Source organism: Lichenostomus cassidix, chromosome 18, assembly GCF_008360975.1.
Source record: "Lichenostomus cassidix isolate B80296 chromosome 18, HeHo_3.0, whole genome shotgun sequence".
NCBI lineage: Eukaryota > Metazoa > Chordata > Aves > Passeriformes > Meliphagidae > Lichenostomus > Lichenostomus cassidix.
The window spans coordinates 807,881-832,527 of record NC_139498.1 but is presented as its reverse complement, the minus strand read 5'-3'; the positions used below and the strand labels follow the sequence as shown (position 1 = coordinate 832,527).

Sequence of the window (24,647 nt, the reverse complement as noted above, 5' to 3'; positions counted from 1 at the left end):
GGAAACAAACATCATTAGTAAAAGGAAAGAGGAATTAAGTACCATCTTGATAAAAGCACATTATGCCTTTTTTATATGGAGGGAAAAGTGAGAACTGGGAAAAACAGTCTCCAGCTCCATGTTAAGACACGAGACTTGTAAATTGTTTGTAAGTGTGCTTGTGATGGCTGCTCCTAAAAGCTGTTTGCAAAAGTGACTAAGTACAGATCTTAAAAACAACTTGGTCCAACCCTTTAAGTCTTCTGCAAAATCAGTCTCCAGCATGTTCCCCACAGAGCAGAGCTCACCTCACAGTCTGCTCGGAGACAAAGCTCCTTGGCTTTACCTTCCATAGGAAGAACTGCAGTTTCCCATGCATGCACTTGATTTAGAGATTACTGAAAGGTTATGTGTCTAAATCCAGAGGAGATGAGCTCATACCTATATGTAATAGGGACCAAATCATTGTCCAAGACAGGAGGATATTTGCATCCTGTTTCAAAAGAGACGTGAGAGCTGCTGTCCTGTTTTTGCCCTCTGCAACACCTTTGCAGTCTGCTGGCTCCATCTGGCCATTTCCTGGCACAGTTTCTCAGAGGGACATGTTAGGACTAATCCTTATTTTTCCTGTCTGGCCTAGACAAAGTCACTAACACTCATGTATTTTGTGCTCCTGAAAGAGCAGCATGAGGGGTCTCAGCCTCTTCCACAGTCCTCAGCTTAATATGGGCTTCAGAGAAATGCAAACATTGTAGTGCTAGCAGGACCAAGCCCTGGTTCAAAACCCCATGGAAATCAGTGACAAAAGTGACTGATTTTAGGAGACTTCTGTCCAGGGAGTGGGCAGGAGCAGGAGTTTGGATTTTGCCCTTTGGTGCTCAAGCTGCTCCCTGCAAAACCAAGCGAGCGACAGCGCGGTGACAACTGACAGTGCAAAGGAGCTCAGACAGGACCCTTCCTGTTGAACCTTCCCTGTGGCAACACACGCCAATCTGTGTGTCTGAAAAAACCCTCACAAGCCTGTGCAGGGCCCAGCGAGCAGCAGATGTCCCAGTGCCAGCATGGAGAGCCTGCATGGTCCCCAGGCTGCCACCACATCCCCCATGGCAAGCGTGCCCTGGTGTCCTTCATCCCCTGCTTCATTCAGCTCCTGCTTCCCTTGTCTCCTGCTTCCCTCATCCCCTGCTTCATTCAGCTCCTGCTCCCCTCATCCCCTGCTCCTCTGGTCTCCTGCATTCCTTTGGGCACACAATTCCCGAGCTGCTCCCACCCAGCCTCTCACACAGCACCAGCAGCTCTCCCTTTGCAGAAAGGATCTCATCCCCACTGTGCTGAGGGGATGTCATGCTCTGTCCGAGCAGGGGACACCATCTCAGGGGCATCTCCACACTTCCCTGCCCTTCTCTCCTGCATCCTCTTAGAGCATCCTCTTTCCAGAGCCATTCCCCTGCTCCTGCCTTTGTGGAGATGCAAAGGCTGAGGCGAGCAGGGTTTGCAGCCCCATGGGGAGGAGCAGTGCTGCAGCTCCACCGAAGGAGGTGTCACCACACATAGCATGCACAGCAGGCAATGCAAACCGACAGGACGGTAAACAAGGGGGGGGAAAAGCCAGGGAGAAAGCAAAAACCAGATTGCCTTAATGTTTTTTGATGTGCTGTCATTTTATTACCAGTATCAGGAGACATATGTAAATTCTACGTGGTACCTTATGAGCTTCCTTTGAAATTTCAGAGCTAAAAGTACACATTGTAAGAAAAAATATACTGTGGAGTTTTTTTTCAGGTAGAGAACACTGTGTGTTTTGTTTCTCTTCACATTAATTACCTACTATAGAAAAATTATCTCTGGAGATTATTAGTACAAGTGGAACAACCCACCCCCTATATCTGGCACATCTGACAAGTTCCTTCCAATGATACCACTGAAGCATTTTAGGAAAGCTCTTTGATTTAACTGAAATCATTATAAACAGCACGACCACAAAGTGCAGGAAACAGCATCCAGAAAGGCTGGGCTACAGGAGATTTTCAGCATTTAGCCAGGGCACAAACAGACAGACAGAGGTTTGGGGTTCCTTAATGTCCAGAAGCAGAGACTGACTTTGAATCTTTTTCTAATAATCGACTGTAAATACTGACCCAAAAGCCAAAGTGCTGTTAATTCGTGGGGGTTAACATGTGGGGACACAGCCAGGACAAGGGAAAAGGCTCTCACCTCTCAACAGGCTCTGAGCAGAGACCTTTCAGGGCATCTCTGGGATTTGCCAGTTGCTGCAGGACGCTGTGTGAATAGCAATGCAGCCGCCTGGACCGAGTTCAGATCCGGCTGGAAAATGCCCCATCTGTGAAGGACACGTGCAGGGACACTGCCAGTTGGGGAAGGGATGGATTTTCTCACTCTTGCAGATCCATACAGGCAGAAGCTTCCCGGGCAGGGATTGAATTTTGGGTTTTGTGTCTGCATCCCCCTCACCAGGGCTGGGCAAGAGCACCCAGAGCCTTGCTGGGGTGGAACCTCAGCCCTGTCCCTCCCTGCCGCCAGTGACCGGGGAGTTGTCAGGGAGCGATTCGGTGAGTCAGGAGCGCCGTGGCCAGCAGGATGGGGAAGCAGCAGCTGGAACATCTGGCGCTGCTCCTGGGCCAGGGGCGCCGCTGGCTGTGCGTGTCAGCCAGGAGGATGCGCCCGGGGAGAGGCGTGCTGCCGGCACCGCAGCGCCCAGATGGCTTTTCCTGCTCCCCCTCGCTCAGCCCTGGGCTGCTGTGGCCTCCCAGTCTGCTCTGGGCTTTCCATGCCGCTGTGACAGCATCACTCGCCTTGGCATCCCCCAGCCCGGCACCCTCGCCCTCTGTGCCTCCACCTTTCCCCAGCTCCAGGGTGATCCTGTTCTCCACAGCACTTCATCTCCCTTTCTTCAAAAAATATCCTCTCCCTACAACAATATAACTCGGTTCCTCTGCCTTTCAGGAACCCCTGCCAGCTTCTACCCCTTTGGTTTTTACAATACAGACATCTCTCTTCTCATGCTTGTTTATTTTCCCTCAGCCCTTTTGTTCCCTCCCTGCCGCTTCCCTGTCGATTGCTGCTCTGTCTTCTTGTGACCCGACTTTGAAAGCTGGCTTGAAGTGGTGTTTTAATATTTTTGTGGAGGATTTTATAGCCCACGCTGGTGAATGGACAGAAGCACACAGAATTTTAAATGACTCAACTTTGCTGTCGGGAAACTAAACACAAACATCTAAGACACACTTGTTAAAATTCCTTCCTTAGAAATCTGAAAGGTTTCGATGTCCTTAATATCCAGCAAAAGAAAAAGGGTTTACTAGCTGTGCTTGCTGGCAACATGGATGCTGCTGACTTCAGGAGCTGTGATTTGCTCACCTTGTGTGCACCACGGAACAGATCTGTCTGCTCCAGCTGTCCCAAACCTTGTAGGGTTCATAGCCAGCTCATGAATTTTTCACTGCTGCTCCCTGTGTGATGCTGGGCCTTACTGCCACTTACCTCGTGCTTTGCCAGAAATATTCTGCACATGGTGGCATCAGAAAATGCCAATTACACTGGACATCCTGGGAGAAAGCTCAAAAGAGTGAAGCTACTCAGTTGAGAGTCTGTGTCATTCACATTGGCCACCTTTTGGTCCCAAAAGCATGCCCAGAAATACAGAATCGGTGATAATTCTAGCCAAAAAAAGGAATAAAAAATAATAAGTTAGATATTAGGAAGAATTTCTTCGCTGAAAGGTTTATAAAGCATTGGTGTCCCTGGGTGTGTTCAAAAAACATGTGGATGTGGCTTGGAGGACTTGGCTCAGAGGTGAACACAGTGGAGGCGATGGTTTCACAGTTGGATTTGATGATCTGAAAGGCCTTTTTCAACCCTAACAATTCTCTGGGTCTATCAAGTCATTCTTCTTAACGATTTCAGGAAAAAACCAGGGGTTTTGAGACTCTGATCTCCACCCTTGCACCCGAGGAGGCATCTGCAATGATCACTGTCTGTCTTCCCTTCCTACCTGTGTCCCTGCAGGCATCGTCCGTGCCTCCAGCGTGTTCCCCATCCTAAGCACAATTTTGCTGTTGCTGGGAGGACTCTGTGTCGGAGCAGGAAGGATTTACAACAGCAAAAACAACATTATCCTCAGTGCTGGGATTCTCTTTGTTGCAGCAGGTATGTTGTGCTTAAATTGAGTTCTTAGGAAGTGCTGCAGCTTTCAGCTGGAAAAGGCTGTGGAAAAGCTCCTTGGCAGTGCTTTCCCTGCACCCCTTTCCTGGATTGAGGGCATTAACAGCACCACACCAGGCAAATTTCCCAAGACAAAATTCTGCCCTTGAAGCCCTACAATAAGTATATTCCAGAAAAGCTTTTGGTTTCCCTGCAGAAGGAAGCGAAATTCAGTAACAAGCATGTTTTACACTATTTAAAATGTATTAAACACTAGATGAATCAGGCATCTCTTATACCTAGGGCCTTTTTTTTTTTTTAATATGATGGTAGAAAACATTCACCTTTGAGAGGTGAGCCCGTTTTTCACACTGGAAACATCTGAGAAAGTCAGCCCCATTGTTAATAGCTCTCCCTGAAGCCTGGATTAAGCATGCTGCATTTAGATGAAAATTCAGCAAGGTGGAAGAGAACTTATCTTGATCAAGGTGAACAGCCATAGCCCTGAGCTCAAAATGTATTTTTATCATTCTTCTGGATGTTAGAATCCCACTAACAGTATTAGCAAGCTCCCATATGCTACTTCTTCCCACTGTGGCAATGAAGAGATGGAAAAACGTCCTGCTGAGTATTTTGGGATCCAGGTGAGCATAGGTGACCTATATGTTGATCTATCATTTGTTTTTCAAGAACAAATGTAACCTTGAGATCAATGTAAGAGTAAATAAATGTAACAAAATCTCCTTGTCCCAGTCTTAGAACCATTCAGGTCCAGAAAGTAACATGGCTTGAATTTTGTCTCCCCAGCCACATAACCACTGATTTATGTTTTTCTTCCTCTAGGTCTAAGTAATATCATAGGGATCATTGTCTACATATCGAGCAATGCAGGTGACCCAAGTGACAAACGAGATGAGGACAAAAAGAACCATTACAACTATGGTTGGTCTTTTTATTTTGGAGCCTTGTCTTTTATCGTGGCCGAAACCATAGGTGTTCTGGCTGTGAACATTTACATTGAGAAGAACAAAGAGCTGAGGTTTAAGACCAAGAGGGAATTCCTTAAGACTTCTTCCAGTTCTCCTTATGCCAGGATGCCAAGCTATAGGTACAGGAGGAGGAGGTCCAGATCCAGTTCCCGATCCACAGAGCCTTCTCCATCCAGGGACATTTCTCCTGTTGGCATGAAGATAGCAGGCACCATCCCCATGAACGAAATTTCCATGTACACCCTTTCCAGGGAGCCTCTGAAGGTCACCACGGCTGCCAGCTACAATGCAGACCAAGAAGCCAGTTTCCTGCAGGTCCACAACTTCCTCCAGAAGGAATTTAAGGAAGGACTCCACGTCAACATGGTCAACAGGAGAACGACGCCTGTTTGAAGCACCTTCCTTCCTTCCTTCCTTCCTTCCTTCCTTCCTCGTGCTTTTTGAAGAGATGTCCAAGCAGAATGGGTCTGTCAGGAGCAATGTTCAAATACCCTCTCACCTCTTTAATTGTGGCATGTGTTGAGGTAGCAAGTGGAGATCCTCTGGACCAACATAAAGATATTTACACGCTCGTAGCTTTTTTGGAAGCTATTTGGAGTTTGTTTATTTCCGTTCTTGGTGTCACGAGATGAAGGCAGTTCATGTTCCTGCACTTTTGTAGTGTGTACACAGTCTTGGAGAAACTGCAAAGGACTGGCCACCAGTGTGTTTTAAAGGATTACAGAAAAATTGTTGTACTACTCTTTTTTTTTTCTAATATTGAGATCCCTTAATACACACTTGCAAATATAATTTATAACCAAGCCCAAGGATGAATATGAACTACTCATCAAGTGAGCCACATTCCTTTGACATGGCGTAAGCTTTGCCTCTTTCAAAAAAAAAAAAAAGAAAAAAGAAAAAAATGAAAATATTTTTGAAGGCAACACTTTCTAAAACTGACCTGTGCCACTGAAAGCGTAGAGCTCCCACGTCCTGAGCACTACAGACTCCTGATGGGGTGGGAAGAGGCTCTCCCATTCCTGGGGTGAGGAATCCCTTGGGGCAATGCAGGCCAAGGAGCAGAGGGTGGGTGCCTCTTGAAACACCTAGAAAGGGAAAAGATTAAAGTAGGTGGGACTTGAGCATATTTGCAAATATAATTTCTTGCCTAACGTTTAGAAAACTTGAATTCTCATCTCGACGAGCCCTAGTGCCTGATCCGGCAAGGTGCTGAGTGCTGTCAGGAGCCCCTGGAGACTCCCTAGAGCGCGGCGGGAGCAGGGCTGAGCCGGGGCAGCCACGGAGCCACCGCTGCCCTGCGGAATTCCCGCCGGAATTCCTGATTTCCTTACTGCTTCACAAGTGCAACAACGCTAACGCTACGGAAAGCGAGATCGCCGAGCGACGCGGAGCTGACGCGGCCGGACTGGCGAAACCTCCCGCGGCAACGGGAGCCCAGTGTGAACAGAGCAGATGGCAACTTTGTATTTTTTAAAACAGAACAAAACAAAAAAAAACCAACAAAAAAAATCACCATTTATGAGATATTTATTAAACTCTTTTTATTATGAATTAAGTGCCGCATGGTGCAAGGTATAGTTGCTTTTAGATGGAAATGATGGTTCGACCTAATTTAATTTATTTTGTAATGATGCATCTACTTACGTGCAGAGAGCCCACAGCAAACTCTATGCAGCACGTAAGGAAAGAACTAATTTGTACCCTTTGCTTCTGTATGTTTCTAAAAGAGTCTGAAATATTCTTTTTCTTATAAATTCCTGCTTTCCGTTTTTACACTTAGGCTTGGATCTCAAAGCTCGAGGGCCTGACTTAAAGGTAATTTAATTTGATAGTACTCATGCGGATTTTAGTGACCACTCGACCAAGCCATATGAGAATGAGGTGCCCAATTCCCCTCAGATGAATTAGATGCAGTGAGAGAGGAGCATCTAATTCCTGTAGATTTCTTTGAATATCTCCATCATCTTTGCCCAGAAAATCTTTGCTAGCAGAAGACTAGAGAAGCTGTGACAAGAAAAAATTCATAATCTGAAAAGTTTGGGTCACTGGTAGTGGGAGATCTTAGCCAAACTGTTAAAACCTCTTTAGTCTTAATTTCTCCTGTGATGGCCCCAGGGCCAGAGACTCAGTGGTGGTTTGGACAGGAGGCTTTCAGCTAGTGGAACCAAGTCCTCCAGGGAAATCCCGGAGCAGCTGCCTTAACATCCCAAAAGCAAGTTGAACCCCCTCACCCCCAGATCACCCTGCTTGAGCCTCTCTCCTTGCAAGAACCAAGACACAATTCTCAATTTTAAGCAAGAGTCTTCCCCTAGTCACTGTTAAGCTCTGCCTGGCCCTCAGCCTGGCACAGCCACATCGTTATTTTGGCAGAGGTGGGTTGGAGCCTTCATCCCTGCTCATTAAGAGTTTCCATTCAGGTTAAAACTCTGCTGGGATCCTTTTTTCAAACCTCTGAACTCTGAGAGCTAAAGCGAATGGAGCAATGGGAATGATTTAAAAGTAGAAAATGTTGTGCTACTTTCTGTATCAACACACTATGGAGAAAGATGTTACACAAGCTTTTTAAAAAAAATCAAACAGAGGCAGAAAAGAAAACTTTTTTACCTACTTTTCGGCTAGGACAACACAAAAGGGTTCTAAAATTATTAAAGTTCTTGATGAAAGGTTTTTTTTACAAGAATCTTTATGCTTTCAAACAATAAATTATTTCCTACTTTTTGAGACTTCGTAATATTAAAATACTTTGATTAGCTATGATAGAAGTAGAAGTTTGCAATGAAAAAAAACCAACCTTCTGTCTCATTAGTGTGTCATACTAAGTGCTAATTAATTTACATCTAATTATAGTCGATGTATTTTTCAAGTGCAATTTCCCAGAACTATTTGTTTCCCACTGTGTTAATAAACTAATAGTTAGAACTAAGTCCTCATCCGTGTTTACTGTAATTAAGAATAAAACCATTCCCTCTAAACCCAGGAGTTAGATATAGGCTGTTTCTCTAAACTCATGTACCTTGAACTGGAAGTCGACAGTGTGAGGTTTGCTCCACGCGTGAGTTTTGTTTTTTAGTCGTCGTTCTCCAGTGAATGTGCTTCAAACCACCCATCTGATTCCAGCCAAAGTCCAAGGTTTTCCTTCAGCCCAGCTCAGGCCTGCAGAGGCACGTGCAGTATTTTTGGCAAAAAAAGGTCTTGCTGAGCGTTTTTGGGATGTTGCTCTTTGCCAGGGCAGGGCTGAGTCCAGCAGCTCTCCAAGAGTGATGTCCTGTTTTGGTCCAAGCTGGAGCCTCTGCTTCTTCTCCAGCAGGAACCTTCAACAAGTGGAGCTGCAGTGGGGATCAGGGATGCTCATGGGGTCTGGACAGGGAGCAAAGGCATGGAGAAATCACAGGGAGCAGAGCTTTTGAGCTTTTGTCCTGAGGGAGAATGAGGGCTGCAACTGAAAACTCAGCAGTTAAGTTGCAGTGCAGTAAATTATTCAACCAAAGCCAAAAGCAAAAATATTTATTTGACAATTCCAGTAAAAAAAAAAATCAACAACAAACCAAAACCTCAAAAACTCAGTCCTTTCCTGTGGAAAACTTTGATTCTGACAAAACTGAGAAATTTGCCACATTCCTGCCCATGATCTTGCTCCATGGCTGATCCATCTGAACAGAGTTACATTGTGCTCAGACTTTGAAACCACTCAGTGATAGTTAAAAAAATTCATCTGTTCTTCCACATCTCTCTGGTTTCCCTGGACAGCATCAAACAAATGAGCCCCATTTCCCAGCAAGGCCTGCAGATATCATAAAACCATATCATTAACAATAATCACTTTTTTGGTATATAACATACTGTAGCAGCAGAACTAAAAAAAAAACAAAAATGCTATTGGATCAAATTTGATAGATTTGATTTTCTAAGAAACAAAGTTTCAGGTATAACATGAGCTCTCTCTTCCTTATTTCCCATACACAATAGGAGTAAAAGGAGAAATCACTTCAGCTGCCCAGACATCTAACAATAAACTATTTTTCTATTTCCTTTTCTCTCTGTATGGATCACATATCCACAAGGGCTAATATATCACGTCCCTTGAGGCTACATTTCTGTCTGCAGTTCTAAAGTGTTATTTCCACTGTGCTTCAGTTCTACTGGTATAATCACAACCATGTATAATGTACTTAATCCTTACTTTTTAAATAAACCATTTTAAATGTATTTGGTTTTGCGTGGAGAAAGGTATGTAGATTTTTTATTTCCAGATTCTCCGAGCTGAGATTTCTGTTTATTTTTTCATGTTTTCTACTGTTTGATTGCAGCTGGCCGTGTTACAGGGAGCCAATATTTCAAAGGAGGTGAAATTATTCTGGTGGTCCCACAGACCGCAGAATCTACAAGATAAGCTATCATCACAATATTTCCAGTTATTTGGGTTGGAAATTAGGGAAAACCTTCCTGTTTCCAGCTTAGGCTTGTCCCACATGAGCCCCACTGTGGTTTCAGTGCCCAGTTTGACCCTGGTGCCACTGCAAACCCTTGAGGAGAACAGCCCAGTGTGCTCTGCAGGGCTTTCCCCAGCCTGGCTCTCCTCCAGCTTTTGGGGTTTCTCATCAGCTCACCTCGAGTATCCTCCTCTCCTGATCTTGCCCATTTTTCCTGAAGGAATTCTTGCCCCACATGCCAAAGCTCCACACAGCTTGGCTCTGATCACCACAAAACCCAGCAGTGCTGAGCAGCTGAGCAGCTTTTCCTCACACCCAGACATCCCCAACCATCCTGAACCAGAGGCAATATTTCTTCTTCAAATACTCCTTTTAACTTCACCTCCCAGCTCCTCAGCCTCCAGACTGTCTCCAAAGCTGGGGACTGCCTGTCTGTCTCCACTCTGCCAGGCTCAGGATGAATTGGCACATCTGGAGGGAGGCAGAGGATTCATCTTTCCAAATACCTGACATGCTGTAGTGAAGCCATTTGGAGCCCAGGCCCAACCTGCTTCCCTTGGACTGAAATAAATACAGGTTTTTCCCACATTTGGAGCAGTCTGTGGGTAAATGGTGAGCCCAGGACCTGTGGCAGCCCTGCTGGGTGTCTGGGGGAAGAGGTGTTTGAGGAGGGGAAGTAGGGGCAGAGAGTGCTCAAGGCTTCGGGAAGTGGCAAAAAGAGGATGTGGCATTTCCTTGGAATGAGCAAACCAACACACTCGGCAGTGCTGAAGCTAAAAGGGAAAGGCTCTGCACCTGTCTGCCAGCAGCTCAGCTTTCAGCTGCCAGGGCCAGCAGATCGCTTTCCCAGCGGCACAGCCGGGTATTTTGGGAGCACAGAGCTGTGATCAGGCACAGGGGCAGCAGGGATGGCCAGCCAGACACAGCAGTGTGGGAGCCTTGGAAAAATAAAACACCCAGCCAAAACACACACACATTCAGCTCTTACCTTCCATGATTTCAGCCCCAGAGTCAGGGAGCTTTGGAGGGAGCTGCTGGGAAATTCCTGGGTGTTGGTTGTGCAGAGCCCAGCCTGACCCCAACTGTCCCACCACACTGGGGCAATGCAGGCTGCAGAGCCCAAATGTGACTGAGGAGCCCCTGTGTGACCAGAGCTGTGTCCTGAGCTCTCACTTGAGCTGAGAGCACAGCAGATAACATCTCCCCCTCTCTGGGTTATTCTCACCTGGGAAGGATCCTCTGCAGAGCATCATTCTGCAAGCAGGGAACCCCAGAGGGAGGCTCATGTGGTTGTGGTAAATACTGAGGCTGGTCTGGAAGAAATACAGAAGTCACCACCTCTGCCAGGGAAAAAGGCCAACACCATAGTTGGGCTTCAGACGCCTCCTTTGGCATTTTCTCCAGCAGAGAAACAGAATTGTGTCACTCGCTGCTGCTAAAGTGCAACTAATTGCAGCCCTCCCTGCTTCCCAACAGGTCCTCATTAATAGTCTGTTTATATTTCATGTGATATCGATTTTTGAATGTGAATCCTCGCCAGCTGACACAGGGAGACTGCAGGGACCTTTCCCAGAGGATTTGGTATCATGCTCTTCTGGATGTGCAGAAAACTTCCAGGGTTTGCTTTAGTCCTGTGCTCCTCCAGCAAACCCCATTTTCCCCCACGGACTGGCAGCACTAGGTCATTTTTGGGGGCTGGGGACAGTGTTTCACCTCAGCTGCAGCAATGTGAGCTTGGGAAGGCACAGCTGCCCACGCTGGGGCTCTTCAAAGCCCATTCACACTCCCAGCTCCACTCAGCAGTAGGGAAGGATCAATTATTCCCTTCTGATTTCACTTCAGTTGTTTCCTGGAAATTAAGAAACTCAAAGCCAAACCAAACCCATAGAACTTGTCCAGAATGAAGGATCTAAATGAGAACAAAAAGTGTGATTCTTGCCAGCACTGGAAGAGGCACAAAGACCAACACCAGTGAAAAAATTAATGAGTTCCCACCCCTGCAGTCCTTGTAGGTTGTAATTAGTCTAAAGCAGGATCATTAGCACTTGATGCCTGAGCAGCCAGAGCCTCGCTTTGTGCCCACATTTGCAAACACACATTCACTTCCCTCTGCTCCACCTGTGGAGTTTGTAGCATCAAGGAATTGCAGACAGGATGCAGCTCCTGAGATCGACTGATGTCTAGTGAAATTTAACAAGAGTCTACTTCAAAGGAAAAGGCATTACATCTTTAATGCATTTCCTCTCTGGCTTAAAGTCTGCTCCCTTCAGGCCCTTCTGCTTTCATGGGAACTCTTGGTTCTGGTTTGAATGTGAGTCTGTGACATCTCTGGCAGCCCAGCTAGGATGTGCCTGTGCTCTCTCGTCCCTGCCTTGTCCCTGTCCCACTGCCCTCTCTGCTCCCCTTTCCCTCCCATTTTCCCACCAGTTCTTCACTCCTCCCGCAGTTCCCTCATCCCCAGCAGGAATGGAGCACCAGATGCCACCCTGGGTGCCCAGATGTCCCTCTGCTCCACAGGGTGGCTAAGCCATCCCTGTCACGCCTCAAGCAGAGTAATGTTAACCACGGCAATTATTTTGGACCAATAATTCTAAACTTACTCTTTATTATCTCTCCCTTTCCCATGCTCTCCCTGCACCTTAATTCCCTGCTCCACATTGTCCCTCATCAGCCTGAGCTGACACGTCTGCACCTTTATTTTGACATCAAACTGGTGTGTTAATAAAGCAGACTGGAGTAGCTCTGACATTATCTTGACACAATGATATTTGCAGCTTTCTACTGGCATTTTTTTAACCATTCTTTTAACATGCAGGTACTGTCAACCTCCTCAGTTTGACATCACAATTGTAATGTCACCTCCACAGTGGCCTCTGCATTGACATTACCACCAAATTGGCTTTACAATCAGATGAAATATCAAGGGGAAGGAGAGAGGCTGGCCCAGCCTCAGCAATCTGGGCTCAAGGCAAGAGAAATCACTCCTGGAAGAAGGAATGGATGTTTTAGGTGGCTGCTGGAGTTACTGTAGGCATCGAGGGGAACCTGGTTGATAGGAAAGCAAACAAGTATTGAAGAGATTTTGCATTATAAAAAGAAAAGAAAAAGACACACACAAAAAAACCCCTAACAACAAAAATAGCTCAGGTTAATTGAAAATAATTGTAATAAAAACACAGAATAAAAATAACTCTAATAAAAATAAATAATACAATAAACTAGCTGGCTTGTTTTATCAGTTCTGTCACAGTGCTGGGCTCTGGGGACACAACCCGTGAGCTCTGAGCAGGGGCTGTGGTGAGCTGCAGGCGTGGAGTGAGTGAGCTCCAGGGTTATTAAACTGTTTGGGATCAGTCTGAACTCGGGCCCAGCACTATTATAAACACAGATGTTTTTATAACCCCGCTGAAAAGTTAATCATCCCATTAATGCCTATTTCTGGGCATGCTGCAAGTGAAGAGCTCTGAGCCCTGGGCGGCTGTGGTCACTGCAGCAGCGCCTGGCCGGCCGGCGTGGGAATCCAAACCAGCCCGGGTGGGACAGCCGAAAGCTGAGCTGTGCCCTGGGAGCTCCTGACACAGCCCAGCAGCTGCCTGGCCAGGGACTGACATTTCCAAGCTCAGATGCGCCAGGATTTCGGGAGCTGTCGCGAATCTCCGCGCGGAGAGCTGTGCGCAGCGCCATGGACCAGAGCAAACCGCTCAAGGTGCGGCTGACCCTCTCCATCATCCTGGTGGGCATCTCGCTGCTCTTCGCGGCCGTGGTCACTGACCACTGGGCCGTGCTCAGCCCCAGCGTGGACAGCAACAGCAGCAGCTGCGAGGCTGCTCATTTCGGGCTCTGGAGGCTCTGCACCAAGCGGATCTCCATGCAGGAGCAAGGAGCCAAGGAGAGGAGCTGTGGGCCCATCAGCCTGCCGGGAGGTAGGTGAGCAGGCAGGGGAAAGCAGCAGCAGCCACAGCAGGCTGTGCTCAGCAGGACGTGGCAGCAGGAGAAACAGGCTCCATGTCCCCACGGCAGGAGGGCAGCAGCTCTGGGGCTGGGATGGGGTGTGTGGGGTGTTGCCATGCTGGGCTGCAAACACTCCTCGCTGCCATCCCTCCTGCCAGGGCTGCTCTGCTCTGTGCCTTCCCTGTCTGCTGTGACCATATTTGAGTCTCCCAGGCAGCCAAAACCGTGGTGGGGAGAAGGGGAGGAGGATTGGACACAGAGGGAATCAAAAGGGAGATTGGGATGGAGGGAATCTTGCTGAACCCCAGCCAAGGGTCCTACAGGCATGTTGACAGCAGCAGGCACGAGAGAGGATTAATGGGTCACCAAACACAGCTGGACCTTCAGGATCTCCAGATCCACATAATCCCAGAGCAACAGCCCATCCACGATGGGCACTGGGTTGTCTCTGAGCTGTTCAACAACAGCCATTCCTCAGGACAGGCAGGGAGAGAGACCTGCAGGATGGTTTGTCAACCTCCAGGAAAAAAAAGTCATAAACTGTGTTTGACTCATTTTCTCAAGGACATGGGGATGCTCCTCACCTCTCTCCAGGGGCAGCTGCTCCCACACACGTCTGCACCTCCAGCTCAGTCGATGGGAGGGCAGCAGGCACGGAGCTTTCCGGGAAGGCTGCTCCATTCCCATGGCTAAAGGAGCTCATTATGTTTTTGCTGATTGCCAAGTCAGCAACATCCGCGCCGTTTGCACTAATACACTCCCTCTGTGACTGAGCCACACTGCTTTTTTAGAAGGCTTATAGGGTACTGGATGCTTTCCAGAACAGAAATAACAGGATTGCCTCCGTGTTAGACTCGCTGCTTGAAATGAAATATATGTTAACACATATTTGAAAATTTCCTGTGAAAAATCTTCCTGCCTGGGCTGACTGTATATTGCCTGTATTGCTGCAATTCTTTATCTCTTTGGCCAAATTACATGTTGTGAAGAGAGGAGCTGAGCCTCAGCATGTGGATCTGCCTCTAACCAAACTTGGGAGTGTGTCATCCATATGCTTAATGTCTCTCAGGAAGGTACTTACGTGCCTAGAGATGTTATTCCTCGCTGCACGGAGAGCTCCCACAAAAGGAAAAAAACAATAGGAATTGGTGGATAAACAACAACACTGCACGACTGTGGGGTAAATATAAAACTCATAAATATCCAGCTGTCTGCACAAAGCAGATTCGCAGGCAGGGCAAGGAAAGCAGCCACTATCTTTGACAGACATCAGCATGTGTTTGCACAGACATTGAATCATCCCAGCGTTCCGCCAGGCACAGAGTAACTGGGAGCCATGGAGGGGCTGGACTGTCCCACACCAGAGCCGTTCATCCAGGTTTTAAAGACATTTGGGAATCTGAAGGATAGCCTGTGTCACAATCACGCTCCAGAGGGTGAAATTCACATCTCAATTATAACAGAAATACCTTCAGCCCTGTTTGAGTCGGGAGGAACAGAGCGAGGGGAGCAGAGCCCCAGGGCTGCCCAGCCAGGCTGCAGCCACACGGCTCCTGTTAGATTGATTTCACACTTCTGGGAAGGGATGTGGCAGGGAAACACCAGGGCTGTGAAACCTGCAGCAGCCGAGAAAATGTGAATGAACAATCGCGCAGTAACGGAGCAGATGCGGGAGCTGCTTCTCCTGAAAATCATGAGACATCACCAGACATTACTGCCAGGACTGGGAAAGAGGCATCAGGATTTATCACAGAATTAATAACCATTTACCAGTCGCTCCCTGTGGAGGAAATGGATGGCATGATTAACGTTATTTATTGGGTTTTGAGCTCAGCACAGTGCAGAGAGGGGAGGATGACTCGCAGTCCGCAAAGCAGGGCTGTGATTTAGGCAGAGCTTTAAAATTTTACAGCATCCATCCGAGGGTGTTGACAAATTGAAAAGGGTTCAGCATCCTGCTGTAACAAATAAAAAGATCAGGGAGATGGTTGTTAAAACCAGGCAAATTCAGATGAATACTGAGACATTTTTAGCTGTGGTCAGGGCACTGGGGTGTTTTAGCACCGGCTGTAAATGGTTTTGGTGTCACTGCCCGTAACTCCAGCACTGGTGGTGTCCTGGAAAGTGGCTCCTGTGCTCTGGGCAGCGGCAGGGATGTTCAGCAGCTTGAACAGGTCCTTGTAAACACAGAGCTGAGTGCAGGCAGTGGGAGAGGAGAAGCTGCACAAGGGGCTGTGAGCTGAACTGCCTGGAGATTCTCTCCAAAGCTGTGTGTGCCAAAGGCCTGGGGGGCACATCAGAGCCCCAGGCTGATCCCTCACTGCTCAGCCCTCACCCTAACACCTCCCCCAAGGTCCTGACCCCAGACCTATCACAGGTGGAAGCCCCACACTGAAATCCAGGGTTTTCTAACCACCCAGCCTGCCACAAACCTCCCCACGCTGTGTCCATCTCAGGCCCAAGGGCAAGGTGGCTCCAGCCCTTTCCCAGCCTGTCACTGCAGTGCTCACAGGGGAAGCTGACACCCAAAACTGCATGGCACAAACACCTCATGGCCCTTCCACCCTTCCTTCCCCCTCAAAGTGTCCAAACTGCAAGTTCCTGAGGTTCAACCACAGTTCAGTGGGATTGCACTGCTCCTGCATCCCATCCTGCATCCACCAGGATGGATCTGAAGGCCAAGGAGCAGGGAGGCTGTGAGGGAGTGGCTGAGGATCCTCTGTAATAAACCACATTTCAGCCCTGAAGTTCATGTCACCCCAGAGCCCCAGACTGGGGTGACCTCAGGGCACAGATAATGCAATTGGGGTGGAGAGAAACAAAGATTGCCACCAAGATTTCATCCATTATCAACCCCAGTGTAAATTCTATCTATTATGTAAACCTGCTGTGACATAAATGGGCTTTTCTCTTATTCATGATGGCCCCAGAGTCATTGCAGGGCCTCAGTTCTGCTGAATAACACACTTGTTGAAACAGATATTCCCAGCTCAGCAGAGCATGGAGGCATCTTGAAACTGAAAACAGTGCAGCATTTCACCCAAACCAGTCTAGTTCTATCTTCCCACAACAAATGCACTTTCCAAAAACACCAACCCACTTGTGCTATGACCCCTTCTACCATCCCTTGGCAGAGCTTTGCTAAGAGTCACAAGGGACAGAAACATAAAACTAATACACCTCTGAAGTGTTTATGAGGATGGAGGGTGGGCTGGGCTGGTTTGTTCCCTGCCATGCACTCAGAGCTGTGCTGTGCTCCCTCCACACCCAGGCTGGATGTCTTCACCTTGTACTGCATGCCTGGGGACTCCTCTGAGTTCAGGCTTTTTAGAGAATTAATGAAAAGCTAAACAAAACAATCCCAAATTAAAGTGTCCCAGACACAACACTGAGCCTCGGCCACCACTGAGTCGCTGGTGGAGGCAAACAGCCACTGCTCTGAGGCTCAAAATTCACAATTAGAGTCACAGAGGGCTGAGATCAAATATATTTCTTCCACTGATTTGCAAGGATAATAAAGAACAGGTCAGGAGATGCCAGAGCTAAACATTAACCTTGTCTCCAGCAAAGAGAATCTGCAGATGAAATAAAAGCTTATAAACTTAAGTAGATAAGAGCGTCTCGAAGGAATCTTCCTCTAACAGGCCCAAAAACGCTTCTTTGCAATTACCTCTCTCCTGGGAGAGGGAAGATAAATCCTCCCTGAGTCACTAACTCCAGCAGCCACCATTTACTGACAGCAAAAACCCACAGGAACCAACAGGTAGAGCACAGTGCACTGAAATCCTCTGCCAGAGAAAGGAGTGCTGTAAGGAGCCCCAGAAATGCTCTCTGTGCCCACAGGAGAAACCCACAGCCCTCCCTGTGTGGTGCTGCCCAGCCTGGGGCTGTGAAGGACCTCAGTGTCCTGCCAGCTTCCTCCCAGCACCTTCTGGCAGCTGGGCTGATATCAGTTCATGGCATGATGCTGGCATTAGCCAAGGCCCCTGGTTTCTGTGCTTCAGGCAGCCTTGGCTCTGGTTTTGGGTCCCCAAGGGGGGCTGGGGCAGGTTCTCAGTGTGTCCCCCCAGCCCAGCTCAGCAGAACAGGGCTGGCACTGCTCAGTTCACCTTTCCAGCCAAATTCCTGGCGAGCAACTGTTCTCCCAGCTCCTCAGCCCTGCAGAGCCTCAATTAAATCAGTTATAAATAGCAGGAACACCCTCCACCCTTCCCCTGCTGCTGCCAAAGCTGCAGTCAGCAGCTCCTCACAGACCCTTCCCACCCCACGGGAGGCTCAGGCTGGCAGGGTGACAGCAGGGACTTTGCTGCCCTGCTCAGAGGAGGGAAGGTGCTGTGGCCATCGAGAGCCAACAGCTTCCCTGTTCCCACATCCCCCAGCCCCTCAGTCCTGCTCCCTGCTCACCTCACAGCACCCCACAAACACCCCACTCTGTGCTCATGGGGAGTGCAGAGAGGAACTCCATAAAGCTCCCTCCATCTAACTCTGCTGTCTTATCAAATTAACTTAATCCACTGCTCTGATGGCATCAAACTTGGACAGAGCCTGGCATGAGAGCCTCTTTGCCCTTGGCTCATACCTTCCCTTCCCTGGGCAACTGCTTGGGCTTCAAAAAGCTTTGGTCTTTGTTTGCTCTGGTCTTTTTTTACTGACAGCCAAAAGAACATCCCTCAGAGTCCCTGTTTGAGTGAAATCCATGTGCTTTGCTTTGCTCAGCCTCATCTCTGGGACCCCCAGAGCAGCAAAGCCCAGAGGCACAGGGATGTGAGCTGGAGGAGGGAGGAGCAGGGAGGGAGAGGGGATGAGGACACCCCAGGGTCCCTTTTGGGACCCCAAAGCTGCATGGGGTGAGGGAAGGAGCTGCCAGCTCACTGTGGGCACAGCAGGTCACATCCCCAGGAACAGCAACACCACAAACCTGTGGTGGCCAAAGGCAGAATGAGAAAAATCACCTGTAATTCATGTTTTAAACAGAAGAGCAATCAGTGTGCAGAGCTCTGGGAGGGAACACAAAAGGTATCAGAGGGGCTCCAGCCTGGTTCATGCCTGCTGTCCTCATCTGCCCCCAGGAAATCAGATCCAGCTCCAGTTCCTCACTGTCACCAAGGCAGTGAGCCTCAAATCCACTGCAGGTTTGGTACATCAATAAAAAGCTAATTCCATTTTACTGCATTTTATCAGAGGTTTCCAAGTGCACAAAATTGAATTTTCTTTTCTCCTTCAGACCACAACTGCTCCTACTTCAAGCACTTCACTCCAGGAGAGACCTCAGAGATATTTGAAGTAACCACCCAGAAAGGTAAGAATTAAGAAAAACAAATTCTTCTGAATGTTGAATGAAGTGATGAGCACACAAGATCTAAGAGGTCCCCAAAATGAGGGTTCAGCCTTGGTTCCACTGAAAGCAGCAGAATTTCTAGCTGGCACCATCAGCTAGGAAAAATGTGGAAAATGCCCTGGACAAGGTCAAATCCCAACATCCTGGGGACAATTATTGTTATATATGATCACAATCATAAACATGATTTTACACAAGTTGTCCCACAAATATATAACAACATCAATACACAGGAAAACTGCAAAAAGTCCTTTCAGCACAAAAATTGCTTTACAACGTTGGCACTATCTGTGACACTCAGCCTTTGCCATCGAAGGGGAAGATATTAATAAAACCTAAATGAATAAATCATACCCCAAGCAGAGCCTTGACCCTGAAAAGAAGTGCAGAGGCTCTCTGAAGACCATTAGGAATTTTATGCTTCATATTGATTTGATATGAAAGTCATGGAAAAAATAGAGCAATCGATGGATGGAAGGAACAGGGATCCCACAAAGACATGAACTGTCAGTGTTTACAGTAAAACAGTCTTTCGTGGACAAATTTCACATTTTTAGTAAGTCCAGATATCTTGAGGGCTTCCCTAAAGTGCTCCTCTCTCTCACCCTCTCTTGGAGGACAAACTCCTTCCTGGTTTGCAACACAACATCTTCACTGTGGAAAACATGAGCCAATGCTTACATTGCAGGTATTAATGTTTGCTTCCAGTGGAAACTGTAATGGTGGAAAAGCCTGAAATAAGCTCCCTGAAAAAGTCGTTTCCTAAGACAGGAAAGACAGGAATTTTAACTGGATAGAAAAGCATATATCTGAGTCACCTGCTTTTGCTCATTTATCTGCTATCTGATGGAGCCACCTGATCTTCAAAATGCACCCAATGCCTTCAGGGAAATGCAGAAAGAAATCAGGAAGAACTTTGTGTTCAGAAAAAAAAAATAAATCAGGAAGAACTTCTTTTCTGTGGGGTTAAAAGAAAATCTTAAGCTCAGAAAAAGATTTTACAATGAAAAGAACACTTTCAGGCAGTTCAAGCACAGAGAAAAGAGAAACATTCAGGAAGTGATAATAAAACAGTGATATGAAAAGCAGTGAGAACAAAGAGTGATCTGCTGTTCTCCTTCACAGAAATAGCTCATTTGGATGGGAGCTAATTAGTAACAGGCAAAAAAATTCTTCATGATTTTGCCTGGGAGATATTTTTTTTAATGGCTTGAAAGGCAAATATCATCAGGCACTGTGATGTTCATGCATGGCTACATGTGTTAAATATTAAACTAATCTGAAAACGAACACAACATGCAAATGAAGGCCTGAATTACTCAATTAGCAACTCTCCCCCTCCACCAGGCACTGGGCAGTGCTGGGGCTGGGGAAGTGTCCAGCACACAGCTTAGCAAAACCAGGATTTGGGGGAGGCTGAAATCCCATGCCCTGACAAAGCTGAGTTTTCAGAGAGCTGGAAATCTTTGTTGGAAAGGCAAAGGGATCAGAATGAGCTGTGAGGTGCTGCTGAGCCCCCAGAGCCCTCTGTGTGCCCTGGGACAGCATCAGCACCCGAGGGGCAGGGATGGAGGAGAGGAGCAGAGAGCTGTGTGAGAGTGGGGTGAGGGAAGGCTGAGAGCACAGAGCCCAGCGAGCTTTAACAACAACATTTACCTGGCAGAGCCCAGCTCTGCTCTCCATCAGCCCCACACAGGCACCCTGGGCTCTCCCAGGAGCTCTTCAGAAAGTGTTTTCCCCTTCCTGCTCTGATTTTATACCCTCTACATTCAAAGGACACACGGCCAGTAGTTACCTGTTTTCACTTGAAGGAAATAATTCCCCAAACCGCCTCAGCCCAGGGCCAGGAGTGCAGGTATTGCTCAGAGAGAGCTACTGCAGCTGATGGCAGAGGGCTCACAGTGTGCACTGTGTCATTTCTGGTGGTTTTCCTTTGGCAGAATACAGCATTTCAGCTGCAGCCATTGCCATCTTCAGCGTTGGCTTTGCCATCATCGGGACGATCTGTGTCCTGCTGTCCTTCAGGAAGAAGAGGGATTACCTGCTCAAGCCAGCATCCATGTTCTACACCTTTGCAGGTACCAGCTGGGCTCATGTTTCTGCACTTGCTTTGTAGGACAACACAGAGAGATCAGAATAAACCCTGAGGGGACAAAGACACTGCTGAAAATGCCCTGAAAGCATTTTTGTCCTGGCCACACACAGGTCCCTGTGTGGTGTGAGACCTTCCTGCTAAGGAGAATTACCCAGAGTAATTCTGGTCTGTATTTTCTCCAGCTCCCTTTAGAAGAATATTCACTCCCTTCTAGTATATCACTGCCAGCCCCAGTCTGAACCAGGGATACACAATACTCTGTCTCATTTATTAAGCCTCAGACCACCAAAACGGCTGATCCAGACCCAAAATACACAACTGTCTCCCAACACACAAAGGCTGCACTTTTACATGAGCCAGGAATACCTTGACATGCCACAAGGAGTGAAAGACAGAAGGGCAAATTGTCACCTCAATATAAAATCTTCCTCAACCTCTGAAAAAACTCCCCAGGGAATGCAATTATTCCTCCCCCACTTTGAGCTTCCCATCCAAGCCTGCCTAAAAGATCACACTCAACAAGTCAGTGGCTGACCTGGGTTATGGCAGAGCTCTTGGCAGCTCTGAGCTTTGGTTCCTCCAAGCACTGAAGTCAGTGACTCACCTGTGAATCTCACTGCAGTTCCTGTATGCAAAACAACAGATGAGGCAGTTAATTAGGGATGAAAAATTGACAGCTGGTTATTCAACCCACTGCTCCTATCTTCCTTCAGGTCTCTGCATCATCATCTCTGTTGAAGTCATGAGACAATCCGTGAAGAGGATGATTGACAGCAAGGAGACAGCCTGGATCAAGTACAGCTACTCGTGGTCCTTCGCCTGTGCCTGTGCCTCCTTCGTGCTGCTCTTCGTCTGCGGCATTGCCCTCCTGCTCATCGCCCTGCCCCGCTTCCCCCAGAACCCCTGGGAGACCTGCATGGATGCAGAGCCCGAGCACTGATGTTCCCTGCACCATGAAAAACACCCAGGATGTGTTCTGAAAGGATTTGTATATTTTAAATGTCTGGGTCTCACTACACAATGTGCTCTCCATCAAGTGAGTCATTACTGAACCAAGGCATGTTTGATTGCAATTGTTGCTTTCTTTTTCTTTTCCTCTCTTTTTTTTCTTTCTTATTTCTCTCTTTTTTGACTCTTTTTTTCTTTTTCTTTTTTTAAGAAAGCAGAAAGATCACTCAACACCATCATGGATGTGTGTGAATGGCACTGCTGTGTGCCAGCCTGGGGCTGCCCTGTGCTGATGGTTGAGGGGAAATCTGGGTCTGAGACAGCTTTGTTGTGGAGATGTGTGGTGTAGCTGGGCAGAGATCCATGAGGGATATCAGGCTTTTATCCCTTACTTGGTCAGAGAGACTCTGTGGGGAGTCACTGTCCCCATTTATGCCATACTCCTTCCCTCAGAAGGGTTAGCTCCTCTCTCCAGAATAAGCTGCACATCTTTATGCTCTTCTATTAAACTAACATTTGAAATGAAAACAAAACAGAACTTCAAGCAGCATTGGGATAAAAATTTCCCCTCCAGATTTACACCCTGCAGTTCCATCCTTCTGAACCAAGTGTAAAACCCCACAAAACAGAGCCTTTTGTTTTGCTTCAACTTCAATGGCAAAGCCAAGAAGTACTGAAATGAAGAGTGATATTTTCCTTTAATAAAAAGCATAATCTTCCAGTAGCATGATTTTCTGGGAAATGATTTTGATGGATGAATCACTTGGCCCATCAGGCTCTGCCAGGTCCATGCTGACAGCAGGTTTGGTGTTTGCTGCACGGAGTGGCTTGTTCAGAGCAGCCTGCTCTGCTCCCTGCACGTGGGAACAGAGCTGCAGCTCAGCAAAACCCTCAAAGCTTTGCCGAGATGGAAAGGATGGAGAGGCAGCCTGGGAGCATCCCTGGAAGCATCTGCTGCAGGGTGGGGATGCTGCTCTGCTGCTGAGAGCTGCAGGCTCTGCCAGCACTGCCTGGAGCACTGGGGGCTGGGGGTCCCCAAATCCCACCATCAGCAGCACTGGGGTCCCCAATCCCACCATCAGCAGCACTGGGGTCCCCAATCCCACCATCAGCAGCACTGGGATCCCCCAGCCCCACACACTCACCCAGCCCCTCCAGCCAAGCCCTTTTCACACTCGTGCTCCAGCACCAAGAGGTGGGGTGTTTTTCCTTTTTTTCTTTTTACAGCTCAGTTTTGAGGATCTGCTCAGCATTTCCCCCACAAGCAGGAAAAAGTATGCATTTTACAGGATAGTCTTTTCACCTGGTAATTTAAAAACTGGGGGGAAAGGGAACTGAAGTGGCTTTTCCTCCATGTTTAGCTGTCCAGAAACCTGAAGAAAAACAGAATTCATAATAGAAAATCTCAGGTCAGTTTGAAGAGCTCTGAAATCACAGCATGTTCAAGCATTTGGAGAAGTTCCCCAGCAGTTCAGTGCTGGCTTGGGGAGCTGCCCTGCTGTCAGGGTGGGCTGAGCCCCAGCAGCCCCAGCAGCCCCAGCCAGACATAGCCTCATCTCCATTTCCCCATCAGCACAGTGGCAGTGAGAACAGAAGCCTTTTGTGAAGTTGCATTAATGTTTTCCAAGCTCTTTGAAGTTGAAAAGCACTACAAATAACACATATACTATAAAGTTTGGGATGAAGCACTGACTGGTGCTCAGATCTGAGTGTGAGCTGAGGAGCTCTGCCTGTCTCTCATCAAGAGAGACAACTGTGAGTCTTCACGTTGTCACAGAACCACTCTGAAATGCTAAATGGTTTTGAAATCTTATTTTTGGGTGCAGAGCTGACATCCTTAATTTGCATTTTCATTGTTCAGGAAAACAGAGGCTAGTTTCTAGGGAGATCCTTTACATGCAACAACAGAAAGGAGTTGGGGTGACCCCTGGGGTGGCTCAACCAGGCTGGGACATCCAAACCTCCACAGCAGAGATGGATCTGAGCAGAGCAGCTGGCAGGAACAACAGCATTCCCAGCTCAGCCATCATCATCATCACCCTGCACAGGCCATGGGCTGAGATAAGCAAGGTTTGGGGCCATGGGTCTGAGTTCATCAGCCCAGGCAGAGCAGTGGCACCTCCTGTGTCCCTGGGAAGCTCTTCACCCATCCATGCCTTTCCTGGAGTGTCATCCCTCCCTCGCAATGCCTCTCCTGGAAAAAGTACCTTCTAGGAGGGTTCTGATCCTGAGGAGCCAACTTTTTGCCCAGCCAAGATGGTGCTTAGTGCCTCTCCTGATACTCAAGAGCAAGACATGCACATTTCAGACAAACACAGCCTGGAAGGTCTCACCCATCTCCTGCACTCCTGACTGCTTCACCCCAGCCCCACTGAGGGCAATGCAAACATTCCTGGTGAGCACTGGGCTCTGGCCTGGAGCCAAGGTTTTACAGCCTCTCTGGGCTCACTTCACTCACGAGGCAGAGAAAACACTCAGCTCACAGCATGGAGATGCTACACCCACAGCCAGAGCTCAGCCAGATGCCCCCCAAAGCCCTTCAAACTCGCTGGGTTTTATTCTCTTTCTGCTCCAGGCTGAGGCTCTGTGATCATTCCCTACTCTGTATGGTCCCTGCCAGACTGAGAGCATGAGGATAACTTCATTTTCTCCTTCCAGACATTAAGAGCTGCTGAAGAGGGAGCTGTCCATTAAATTGGTCATTGGTATTCACGGTGGGAAGGGCTCTGCTCCTGCAGCAGGTTTGTTCTGCC

General features: G+C 47.9%; 2 protein-coding genes across 2 annotated transcripts in view; both read left to right on the top strand.

Annotated features, from left to right (window-relative positions):
* Positions 1 to 9,338, top strand: part of CACNG4 (calcium voltage-gated channel auxiliary subunit gamma 4) — a 41,516-nt gene extending 32,178 nt beyond the window's left edge. Inside the window, exons 3-4 of the mRNA XM_085077335.1 lie at positions 4,006 to 4,146; positions 4,984 to 9,338. Coding sequence (XP_084933461.1) covers positions 4,006 to 4,146; positions 4,984 to 5,522 — 680 coding nt within the window. The 3' untranslated portion in view covers positions 5,523 to 9,338. The remainder of the gene's footprint in view (positions 1 to 4,005; positions 4,147 to 4,983) is intronic.
* A 3,736-nt stretch (positions 9,339 to 13,074) lies between these two features.
* On the top strand, positions 13,075 to 22,618 carry CACNG1 (calcium voltage-gated channel auxiliary subunit gamma 1). Its single transcript, XM_085077333.1, has 4 exons — positions 13,075 to 13,485; positions 18,738 to 18,812; positions 20,792 to 20,929; positions 21,660 to 22,618. Exons 1-4 carry the CDS (start codon positions 13,245 to 13,247, stop codon positions 21,884 to 21,886), a joined length of 681 nt encoding a protein of 226 aa, XP_084933459.1. The 5' UTR covers positions 13,075 to 13,244; the 3' UTR covers positions 21,887 to 22,618.
* The last annotated feature ends 2,029 nt before the right edge of the window (positions 22,619 to 24,647 follow it).